The following is a 12,383-nucleotide window of genomic DNA, read 5'->3' on the forward strand; positions in this document are numbered from 1 at the left end:
CATTCCCTGTTGTATCTTTCCCCCTGAACGTCCTAATTGTGGTTCATTATTGTACTTTGCTCAGTGAATTTTCTCACTGTTATGTTGCATTTTCACTCACACTGTGTAATCCGCCTTGGATCTCAGTGAGAGAGGCAGACTATTATTATAATATTAAATATTATATATGTTCTCCAATGTCAGCCCTAGAATTGTTTATGTTCTGTTTCAGCATTTCTTCAACTTTGTATTGAATTTTCGCTAATATTCTTTGTAAACTTGCGTTTATTTACCCTATGGCTTTATGAAATTGTCCTTGATACTAACTGTGCTAACCTCACACTATGTAATCTGCCTTGAGTCTCAGTGTGAAAGGTGGACCATAAGTGACATAAATAAATAAGACGAGTTAGCCTTGTTAGTCTGTAGTTGCAAAATAGTAAAGAGTCCAGTAGCACCTTTAAGACTAACCAACTTTATTGTAGCATAAGCTTTTGAGAACTAGCCTGGATTGTGTGCTCCACCTCTTTCATGACTTTTGCAACTGATTTGCTTCTACATGGCCCTGCACCCTCTTTCCCTCCCCACCTATGTATCTCTGTCCAGTTTCTTCAAACTCTCCATGCATCTGACGAAGTGAGCTGTGGCTCTCGAAAGCTTATGCTACAATAAAGTTGGTTAGTCTTAAAGGTGCTACTGGACGCTTTACTATTTTATAAGTAAATAAAGTAACAGGCAGACCGGTTGATTTAAGGTGCGCCATACTTTAAAAAAAGCGGACATAGAAGGGATCTTGAACGCCGAGGCGGCCTGGCTGTGCGGGAGGCCGGGATTTCCCTGCGGGCTTCGGGATGAAAAGCGCACCGCCGGGCCCCCCTCAGCCGGCGCCCCAGCGGCCTCCTCCCGGTTGCCTAGCGACCACCCCTCTCGCTCCAGCGCCGCCCCTCGCCGGCCGGGAAGCACTGCGCAGGCGCAGCTGCTAACGGGGCTGCCGCGGCTCCTGGGTTGGCGCCCGGCGTTTGCCCTCGGAGCCGGCCGGGAGGAGGCTGCGCGCGGCGGGACGCGGAGGGCCGGCCGGGGGAGCCCCAAAGCCATGAGCTCCCGGAAAGGTGCGGCGGGCGGGGCGGCCCGTGTCCCTCAGGAGCCCGCCGGGGTGGTCGGAGGGAGGGTGTGGGGAGGTCCGTTTCCCTCCGCGCGTGAGGCGCCCCTGCGCCCCGCTGCCTCGGCTGACGCGCTCTTCTCTCTCTCTCCCCCCCTCCCTCCAGTGCTGGCCCTGCAGGCCCGAAGGCGGCGCGCCAAGCACCCGGCGGCGGCCGGCCGGAAAGAGAAGCACCCGCCGCACCACAAGAAGTGAGTCTCCTCGGGCGCGCGCGCGGTGCGTGGCGTGTGGGGCGCGCGTGGCGACCCGCCGCGGGTCTGCTCGCCCCTTCCCGCGCGGGCCACTCGCGGGCCAGCCCCGAACTTCTTCCCTCCCTCCGTCGCTGCGGCTGGAAAAACGCCGGCCGTGCCTTCGTGGCTCCCGTCCTCACGGGCACTTTCCGCCTCCTCGTGAGGAGGAGGCGCCTCCTGTTGGCCACGGGGGGGGGGTCTCTTTCCTCCCCCTCCGACCTCCCTTAACGCCCCTCCGGCGCTCCCAGTCTCGTTGCTGCCCGCGCTCATTTATTGACCCCTCCCCCCCTAAAATAGGATTCTTTGGGTACCTTTAAAGATCTACCCAATTTTATTCGGATTCAAGGAGCTGAGCAGTGGGGCCCGCTGTGCCTGAAGAGATTTTAGTCCAGCGTAAACTTCTGTGGACTGGGGCTCACTTTGACTGTGGTTGATGAAGTTGGCTCTAGTCGGCAAATGTTTATGCTGGAATAAAGTCATGCGGGCCTTTAAGGTGCCACAAAACTCCTATTTTACTTGGGAGCGGGAGTTAAAATCTTGTTGCTTTAGCCTTTCTTCCCGTTCCTCAGTAAGCATCTTAAAGATTTTATTCTGTCATACGTTTTTATTCCTGCATTACTTTTTTTTATCCTGCTCTTACCCTTCTTTGGTGTTAAATATAATGCAGAATCTCTTTGTTGGCATGTTCATAACCTACTCTTGGGCTTCCTATTTATGATGATGTGTATGTAACCTCTTAGGAGTGATGTACAGCCCTTATTATCTGTGTTCGTGACACCCACCTCTTCACCCTTCAGGTTGTTAATGTCTGGGCCTTGCATTATCCTTGTTCTTTCTCTTTAAGGGTCAAGACTAGTAGCAGAACTTCCTTATTTCACACAGAAAACCCCTCTGAAATAGGTCTCTGTTTTTCATGGGGTAATAAGATGGAGCAAGAATGACTTGTGGTAGGGCTCCCAAAAGAATCTGTGGCTGAGCATGGAACTTCTCATTTTGAAGTTGCTTCATTTTACTGTGTGTTTACTGTGTAGTTTTGTTTATACTGGAACCTCCTCCTCCATTGTTGACTTGACTTGGATGGAAGTAACTGAGTCTGTATGACTTTTTGTATGTAGAGATGCGAAGATTCTCGCCACACACACCAACAGTGTATGATTTTTGTTAGTACATAGATTGCAATACACATGTGACTGTAGTGTCCACATGTTCCTTATTATGTACATCCTGTTTGGATTGATCACTGTATAAAGTCATTCTAATGAAGGCCAAACTTCATGTGACTTCAGGGATCTTTAATCATGTCTGCTCATGCTTCTCCCATGTTTTGTGTAGTTTGGTCCCTGAGATGTTTATTTCCTCATTGAGGGCCTGAATAGAACAGCTAATGCCTTGTTCTCACTGAGGTGGTAAACCTCTGCCTGGACTATTCACTTCAGATGTGGACTCTCATGATTGAAAAATTCCTCTGCACTGAAAATTCCCTGCAGATAGTATGTTGGGGCACATGTTCACTCCTCCCCTTGTCTTTGACACGCTAGTTTTCTGTAAGAGAGTTGTTTTTGGTATGGAGGAGCATTATGAGGAGGGGCTGTGGCTCAGTGGTGGAGGATTTGCTTGGCATGCCTAGAGGTCCCAGGTTCAGTCCCTGCCATCTCCAGTTAAAAAGATCAGGTAAGAGGATGTGAAAAATGTCTTCCTAAGACTCTAGAGCCGCTACTAGTTTGAGTATTTATTTTTTATTTCTATCTTTCTTGTACCCTGTCTTTTTCCCTCAATGAGGACCCAAAGCAGCTTACGTAATTCCCCTGTTTTATCCTCACAACAACCCTGTGAGGTAGAACAGGCTGTGAGAGTGTGACTGGTTGAAGGTCACCCAGTGAGCTTCTGTGGCAGAGGGGGGATTTAAACTTGGGTCTCCCTGCTCTGACACTCTAGCCACTACACCACACTGACATGGTAGGTAGGTAGCAGTACTGACCTGACATAGAGTGATTCTGCACACGTTGGATAATGCACTTCCAAGCCTCTTTATAGGTCATTTGGAACGGATTTTTGTGTGTGCGGAACAAAAAATCCACCTCAAACGATTGATAAAGTGCATTGAAAGTGCATTATGCAACGTGTGCGGAATCAGCCAGTGTAGCAATACTGACCTTGATGGACTAATGGGCTGATTTGGTATAAGGCAGCTTCTTGTGTCTGTGTGTTCATCAAATGGTTCATGTCCCCACCTCCTGGACGGAGCTTTGCCATCTCAGTGAGAACCAGACCAGTCTCTTCTGTATTTACTTCTCCTGTCAGTTCCCACAAAGAAGCTTTTTTAAAAATATATTCTTTGTGTTGCTGTGGTTGGTATTATCTCTACAGTCTTTTCTGCTCTCTTTGTGTTGTCTGATACAGATACTCTTGTTGGCATGTTCGCTCTTCTTAGCTGGCCTGTTTCTGGCTGCCTTAGTATGTTCTGCCAGGTCGTTGTTATCACTGTGAGAAAAATCACTCTGAAATCTTCTGATCCTGCAAACTTCTGCAGATGTTATTCCAGTCATAAAAGTATAAAATTCCATTGTATCAACATGCACCATTTACCGACTTCCCTCATTAACTGGGATATGAGCATATCCTGCTCTGTATCTCCTATTCTGCCAATATGAAGTAATTCTAGATCTTCTTTCTGTTCCTTCATTTTTAAACCCATTGGCCACCTTGTGCACAGAAGAACTGATATCCTGTACTTGAGTTTAATTTTTCATACTATTTTTGTTTTGCCGCCTGATTTCTTCATGTCCCCAAGGAATGCTTTCTGGGAGCACACTGCCTATATGCTTTAGTTTTCCCTTAGAGAGCCCTTCTTTTGAGTATTGTTATGAGACATTTTACATATCAAAAATATCTTTGACCTCTTTACGGAAGGCCTTCCTTTCCAAGAATGAGTAAGCTGCTCTAAGAATGTGTAGTTTTAGATTCACCATGCCCTGAAGTTTAGAAGGGTTTAAGTCTGCTTAGGGCTGCCCTAGTAGTCATCTCCATTCTTCAAATCTGAATGCTCATAATTATTTTAAAATTTATTTTGCATCACTGTAACTTTGTATCTTCATAGGGCAGGTTTTGCTGAATTTGAGTTAGCTTTGTCATCTTTCTTATCAAATTAATTTCTAATCAATTTGTATTTATTTTACAATTTTTTAAAATGTAAAATATTTTATACCCCATTTACTAGCACATTGGGTTTTTGAGATAGCTTAGATGTAAGTACATATGACATGTTATTAAAAAAACCCAACAGTATGATGAACAGCAAATAAGGAAATAAACTTATGTGCTGTCCTGGGAAAATAAAAATGCTTTCACCTGCAGTCTGAAGCTCAAAAGAGCAGGCATCAGATGAATGAGTTTGAGGTGCCATGACAGAAGTTGCCCAGTCTCTGGGAGCTAACCATCTCACCCCTGAAGAAGATCTTGCTAGTTGGACAAGTTCATATAGAAGCAGGTCGTCTTTCAATATTTACTTAGATGCTCTTGATTTTTGGATTATGTTGGGTGTCAGCCTTATACTCGGCCTTTTTTATTTGAAAATCTTTATCTTGTATTTCTTTTTCTGCATTGTAATGCTTGCATTACATCTTGGATAGACCACATTTTCTCTGGGATTTTTTTCTCCTTGGCTTGACATCCTAGTAGGTAGCGTGTGTTTGGTTGGAATACTACCTCTGGTTATTCCAGTTAACACTGGAGCTGTGGTATGTTATTGGCCCCAAATAACTGTTTGTGAATAATGTTGGATGTTGGAAATCGAGGATACAGCCCATGTACTTTTATCGTGCAGATTTTATGATGATTTACGTGCATTTTATTTGGATTACCTACTGCAATCTCTGGAGGGCAAATCTGTTGAGAGTAAGATAGTGAGTTTTTTAGCCTCAACCAAGGTTGAAGTCACTGAAATGGTGGCAAACTTCCTTTACCGTGTATACAAGAGGAGAAGCGCGTCTAGAATGTTTAACAATTAACAGGCTCCACTTGTTTTCGACACTGTTACGGTTATGCCAATAAAGGTTCTGTCTTGTCTTGTTTGTGAATAAATTACGAGTAATGCCCCATTTCAAATCTACACAGGTAACTTGAAGAGTCCTGGTCATGTTTGCCACACTCTGAAATAATTATTTATGAATAATGGCCTGAGGCATTTTATACTTTAAAAAAGACACCCCAGATTCTCTATTCCTATATCTTCAATAACCATTACAGTACTCGGTGCTTTGCCTTGCTAGTGTGTGTTTTGGGAGTTCTTCTGGAGGAAAAGAGAAACCTTATTACCAAATCAAGCCTTACAGTTTCTCTGTGGTGTTTGTAAGTTATGATTATGGAAGTGTGTGGTGAAGTTTGGGGTTCGTTCCTTTTATAGCCCTGTATGTGTGACTATAGTGTTCAACTGAGGCAAAACATTGTGGGTGATTCGAATATTGTGGGTGATGAGGCACCCTCTGGTATACATCTGTCACCCAAATTGAAGGACATGCAATAAAGTCTCCCACAGTCTGGTACTTCACCCCCAAATATTTTGATGGCCCATGGAAATTGTGGAATATATTCTGTTTATTGCATTTTTATACCACCTCACAGGAGTTATGAGAAATACCTGTTGGGTGTGAATTGAAAAGATTGAGATCTCTAATTTCTGGTCATATCAGTGCAGATTTTCCTCCTTGCTTCATGGGAGGGGGGGGAGGAGAAATGGCCAAAAGTTGTATATCTGAGAGAGCAGTTTTCACAAATTTGACATTTTATGTTTCTTCATTTGAAGTCTCATGCTTTGTCCAGATTGAAAAGCTATTTCAGCATTTGCACTTACTAGTGTTTAAATATAACTGGTTAAATAGGACTAATTGCAATGTTTTTGTGCCATTGTTTGTACTTTTAAGGTGGTTTGTTTTAAGAGACTTTGTTTGCATCTGTATGCTTTTTGTTATATATAGTTTAACATTGCATTAGTTCACTGCCTAATTTGGGGATTGGGGCCTTCGTGTGTATTAAACATGTGTTGATTTAACATTCCTGTTAAATGGATCCATTAAAAAGACTGAATGAACTGTATTGTATATATATATATATATGTTGTTGTCACTGAGGAAGAATTCAGTTGGCCCTTGCTGTGCTGTGCTTCCAGAGACCTCAGCTAGGCCTGTTACAAGATAAGTAGGTGGTGAATTGCCCTCTAAATGTATTCTTGAATTATTTAATTGAAAGTGCCAGCTGTACATATCTTGCTTGGCAGAAAACAAGGCACAGATTCTTAAGTCTTCGTGGTGTGGGTGTCTAGGGAGCCTGTCCAAATGCAGCATTGTTGTCCATTCAGTTGCATCTAGAAGTAGCAGCTTCGCTGCAGCACTTGCATAAGCACATTTCTTTCATTTACATCTTCAAATATCCTTTCCTTTCTTGCTGGAGTTTGTTTGGTGGTTGTTTTTGACTAAATGGTGAAACTGCTCAGCTGTTTTAAAACACTCTCGAGAAATTTGGCTAAAATGCCATGGCATTGCTCTTGGTTTTAAACTGTGTGTGTAATTATAGCATTAAGTTATTCTTGCTGGGCATGGGGACATTGTAGCGGGGTGCATCTGGAATTAGACTCTGGTTGCATTTCATTTTCTTTGTTCCACGTGAGCATTGTGCCTTTTATTATTCCTTCTTATAGGGAGAAAAAGCTCTATTCTTAATAAGTGCAGCATTTGTGCAAATGCACCCAAACAATCCAGACATTTTTGGCAGAGTCTAGAGTCAGAGTTTTGCATCAGCTGTAACCAATTGACAGAAAGTTCATGTTAATGTAAGGCAGCCTTTTAAAATCACTAGGATGATGAGAGGATGAGGGTCCTGTACGTGCTGCTTCCATACGGCCTTCTTATATTAAACGGAGCAGTGATATGGAGATGTGTAGTGGTTAATGTTGGACTAGGACAGTGATGGCGAACCTTTTTGAGCCTGAGTGCCCAAACTGCAACACAAAACCAACTTATTTATTTCAAAGTGCCAACACTGCAATTAAACCTGAATACTGAGGTTTTAGTTAAGAAAAAACAACTCATACAGTTGTCCAAACTAATTAACATCTCTCTCTCTCTCTCTCTCTCTCTCTCTCTCTCTCTCTCTCACTCCCTCCCTCCCTCCCTCCCTCCCTCCCTCCCGAGCCACGACTGAAAGTAAAGCAAGTTAAATCAAAGCAGCTTACTCTTCTTTAGAAAGCCAGCCCCGGCCAGCAGCCCGGCTGCTGCCTCCGCTTCCTGCTGCTAAAGAGCTGGGCAGCAGGGAGGCAGCCTTGAGGAAAAGGAATCACGTGGGCAGGGCCAAAACCCATGTGATCTCTGCTCAGAGCTACTGGAACGCCGTTCCAGACGTTCCCCCTCCAAATGAGCCCTGGACCTAGCGATCGGTGACTTAGCTTGTGTGCTCACAGAGAGGGCTCTGCGTGCCAGCTGTGGCACGCATGCCATAGGTTCGCCATCGCTGGACTAGGATCTAGGAGAGCTAGGTTCGAATTCCTACTCTGCTACAGAAGTTTGCTGGGTGACCTCGGCCCAGTCACTTTCTGTCAGCCTAACAGGGTTGTTGTGAGGATAAAATGAAGGAGAGGAGATTTATGTAAGGCACTTGGGGTTCCCATTGAATGAAAGATGGGATGTGAATGAAGTAAATAAAATAAAAAATTAATGAGTTTTAACTCAAAAGGTTGAAATAGTCAGTCTTTGGAAAACTCTAGTTGATTGAACCTCTGGAGATATTTTGAGATGGATGTGCTTATTAGCTGCTCATTTTTTCTCTCTGAGCATTTTATTAAAATGAACAGTATCAAGATTTCTGTTGAATTTTTTTTTCAAAATACATACAAGATAACTATTGGCTGGATTTTGATTTACAGTATGTGAGAACCAGAGATGCACTAGTGGAGTTCTGCTCGGAATAAAGGGCCTTCCTCCTGCCCCTGTCCTGCTTCAGACCCTCGGGCCCTTGAGAGACACTTCCAGAGGGGAACCTTCTAGAATGGTATAAAGTGTGACATGGGGGACAGCTGCATCTAGAAGGAAATCCATGGGAAAATTGGGTGGGTGGGGGGGCCTTGCAAGAACAGAGAATTGTCTCCTGCTTGGGCAAGAAGCCATTTGAGTCCCAACCAAAATGATAGTGTCTATTTTGTTAAATAGATAGATATTTGATCCATGTATATTGTGAATCTGATAGTAATAAGCTATTCGTGATTGCTTCTATTGGAATGAAAATCTTCTTGTATTGAAACTAGTTTACTTTTGAAGGTCAGTAAATACAACATAATTGTAAGGCTTATGTGCTAGAATTTTGTTTCTTTTAGCTACTAAAAAAATTAATCTCAGAAGCTGGATGGATCTGATTAAAATCAAATGGATTTAAATCACGATTTAATCACGATTTAAATCACTAGTCTGTAAGACTAGATTTTAATCATGGTTTTCCACATAAAGACTCCTCACACTTAGCTTCTTGTGCAGCTCTGTTCCACTCCCAACAATCTTCTATTCATTGCAGTTTTTGAAACTTAGCACTTAAGAGGTAAGGGGTTGGTTCTGTGTACATAGATTTGCAAAGGAACAATGAGATTAAGGTCTTTTTCTCAACTGTGTATGTTTATTTTATAACCTTTTTGCTGTGAAGAAGAAACGTGATCTCTGCAGACACAAATTCACAGTTTTGAGAACTGTGAAACAGGGTGGATTTGATTTAAATCAAACTGATTTAAATCACGATTTAAATCACGATTTAAATCACTAGTCAGTAAGGCTTGATTTAAATCATAGTTTTCTACATAAAGACTAATTCTTGCTGGTATAACTTTAATAGGAGGAAAAATACGGGCAACCCTGGAACGTCAAATGCAGGGAAAAAACAACAACACCAGGGAACCAATTCACAATAGTTGTATATTCTGTATATCATATGAAAGTGCAAAAGTGCAGTAGTGCAATTGTACAGTTAATAAATTCACAATACAAAAATACACAATATGGTCATATTCAGTACACCTATCATTGAAAAGTCTTTGTCGTCCGTACAGTTCATTACATTCATTTAAAGTGCCAAGGGTCTTATTTTGATGGAAAGCCGAAGGTGGAGAGTCATAGAGAGGTGTTGTATCATTCACAGTCCAATAATTTAAATTATTCAAAAAACGCCGACGGGGATGTGCAGGCAAGTACCATTGACCCGTTTCGTGAGTAAAAACTCACTTCATCCTGGGCATGAAAGAATTCGGACTGGACACACTGGATGCTGAGAGCCGCCTGGTTTTCCAGCCGAGAGCAGGGCTACCAAATGACGCTGCAACACCTCCTGAGGGAGCAGCCATGGTCCTCTTCACTATCCTATAGCGAGTGTTGACCACTTTATTGGCTGGTGGGCTTATGACATGGAGGAAGCTGGAGCCAGACCTTGCCCATTCATTTTCAGAGAATTTAAAGTTTCTTTAGAGCATGCTTTACATGCTCACACCAGGTGCGTTCTGATTGTCTTCTGTAAGAATTGTCCGGGTCTTCAGCAAACTGGACCTCTGTTTACTCTTAAGCACTGAGTAAACTTGATAGCCAGCCTCAACTTCAAAGCATGCTCTAAAGAAAGTTTCACTTTCGTTGTGTTCTGCTTGCCCCTCCCTCCTCACACTTAGTTTCTTCTTGTGCAGATCTATTCCACTCCAAACAATCAGAAAAATATTGTTTCTATTCACTGAACTTCTTGAAACTTAGCACTGAAGGGGTTGATTCTGTCTTCATAGGTTTGTAGAACAATAGGATTAAGGTCTTTTTCTCAACTCTGTTCATGTTATAACATTTTTGCTGTGAAGAAGAGGCATGTGATCTCTGCTGAGCTGACACAAATTCAGTTTTGAGAACTGCAAAACCAAGCATCTGTGATAATATCTTGTAGGCAGAGAAACTGCCCAATAATCTTACAAAAACCTCTGGAAGAGCATGACATTGTGAATGGATTAATGGAATTTATTTACCAAAAAAATTAAACATATACAGCCTTATTCTACGTAATTAAAAACTAATCTTTATTTCATGATGGAATAACCTTTGGATGGTAATATATTTTCCTCAAAAAGCATTTTATTTAAAAAAATCCAATTTAAATTTAAAAAATCCGATTTAAATAAAAAAAATCTGATTTTTTTGATTTTTTTTAAAAAAATCATTGATTTTTATCCACCCTGCTGTAAAACCAAGCATCTGTGATAATATCTTCTAAATAGAAAAACTGCCCAATAATCTTATAGAAACCTCTGGAAGAACATGACATTATGAATTAATTAATGGAATTCACTTACCAATAAATTTAAACATTGCATGAATATACAGCCTCATGCTACATAATTAAAAATTAATCCTTATTTCATGATGAACAACCTTTGGACTATAGTGTATCTTAAATACACTCAAAAACATTTTATTAAAAAAATCCAATTTAAATTAAAAAATCTAATTCCTTTGATTTTTTAAAAAAATAATAATTGATTTTTATCCACCCTGGTCGGAAGTCCCTATTGTCATACTCTGTTGGAATTCTCATTGTTTTAAAATGGTTTATTAATTTAAAGCATACATCAAGAAGGTATGGAAACATTAGTGTTCAATATGAACGTATTCAGTAAGCAATTTAAATGTAGCTCACTATTAAAGCAGTTTCTTTAAACTTCTGTGCTGAAGGGATTGCAATTTTGTACCCACGTTTTGTTGAAATTGGGTTGGGAAAAAGAATCGATTTGAAAGCACTGTCCTGTCCTGTAGTTAACTTTCTGTTTTCACATTAACTTGTTCCATTTTTGTAATAAAAGAAATTAAAGAATAGTTGTGGACAGTTGTGCTAATATCACCAGAAAGTGTGTGTGTATATTTCCAGTTATATTTTTCTTGATATTTCCGGTTTGGTATACAGGTCATCAGTCAGTTTTCATTTATTACGGTTTAGGAAGCCTATTACGGGAGGTCAATGAAATAAATGATGTTGATATTACTTGGAAGCTAAATGCTTGTGCTAACTCACCATTTATAACATGGTATTTCTATCCTTTCTTCAAAAAGCAGCCAGATGTGCAGCCTAAGCTGGTCGTCTGTTTACTGATGTACATAATATGTTAAATCAGTGATTCCCAAACTGACCATAAGCAAGGCTATAGTAAATAGATGGTAGTAACAGCGCTAGTCATATCTGTACAAGCCCATGAAGCAAACCATCTCTTGTATCAAAATACCTTGATGGCAGCATGCGATTGCTGGAGTGAAACTTGCTGAGCATGTCTGGAAAGAGAATGATCAATCAGCAAAACTTTTAATAGCTTTTTAAAATTTATGATGAATTTACAGGAGTTCTGTGAAGACTTGGATGATAAAGGAAAGTGATGGAGCTGCTACCCTTCCAAGTTGATTCTTATCACGTGTATTGTTCTATCTAGGGAGCAAGCCTGAAATGAAGTGCTAATGCCCAGCATTTTCGTCTTCTATTGGTTGCACAACTTAAGTAATACTTTAGATTAACTTTACGAAGTAATAGATCTGAGAACTGTCGATAATGAACAACAGTGTTTAACGTACAAGGAGATAATACGAATAGCATCTTCTAAATTAAGAATAAAGACGCAAGACGAGCTGTCTCCAAGTTACGACTGGTTTCAATATAGACAGATTAGAGATCTTTATAACTCGGACTGTGTGAAGGGAGGGATAAGAACGGAGAATTCGGAATTAGAGGAGGTAATTCTACAAGAGGACAAAAAGGAAATCTCTAAGGTTTATAAAGTGTTGTTAAAGTGGTATACTGAAGATGAGACAGTTAAAGTGCAAATGGTGAAGTGGGCTATAAATTTCAATAAGGAAATAACAATGGAGGCGTGGGAATACTTGTGGAAAAATACGTTGAAGATCACGACATGCACCAATATCAAAGAGAATGTCTACAAAATGATTTATCGTTGGTATATGACACCAAAGAAAATT

The 12,383-nt window shown here is 41.3% G+C and overlaps 1 protein-coding gene across 4 annotated transcripts in view; it reads left to right on the forward strand.

Annotated features, from left to right (window-relative positions):
- Positions 1-987: 987 nt before the first annotated feature.
- Positions 988-12,383, forward strand: part of SRPK2 (SRSF protein kinase 2) — a 195,240-nt gene continuing 183,844 nt past the window's right edge. For all 4 annotated transcript variants that reach the window (XM_054988356.1, XM_054988357.1, XM_054988359.1 and 1 more), the window contains exons 1-2: positions 988-1,088; positions 1,245-1,329. In XM_054988356.1, coding sequence (XP_054844331.1) covers positions 1,073-1,088; positions 1,245-1,329 — 101 coding nt within the window. In that variant the 5' untranslated portion in view covers positions 988-1,072. The remainder of the gene's footprint in view (positions 1,089-1,244; positions 1,330-12,383) is intronic.

The sequence above is a fragment of the Eublepharis macularius genome, chromosome 9 (assembly GCF_028583425.1).
Source record: "Eublepharis macularius isolate TG4126 chromosome 9, MPM_Emac_v1.0, whole genome shotgun sequence".
Classification (NCBI taxonomy): Eukaryota; Metazoa; Chordata; class Lepidosauria; order Squamata; family Eublepharidae; genus Eublepharis; species Eublepharis macularius.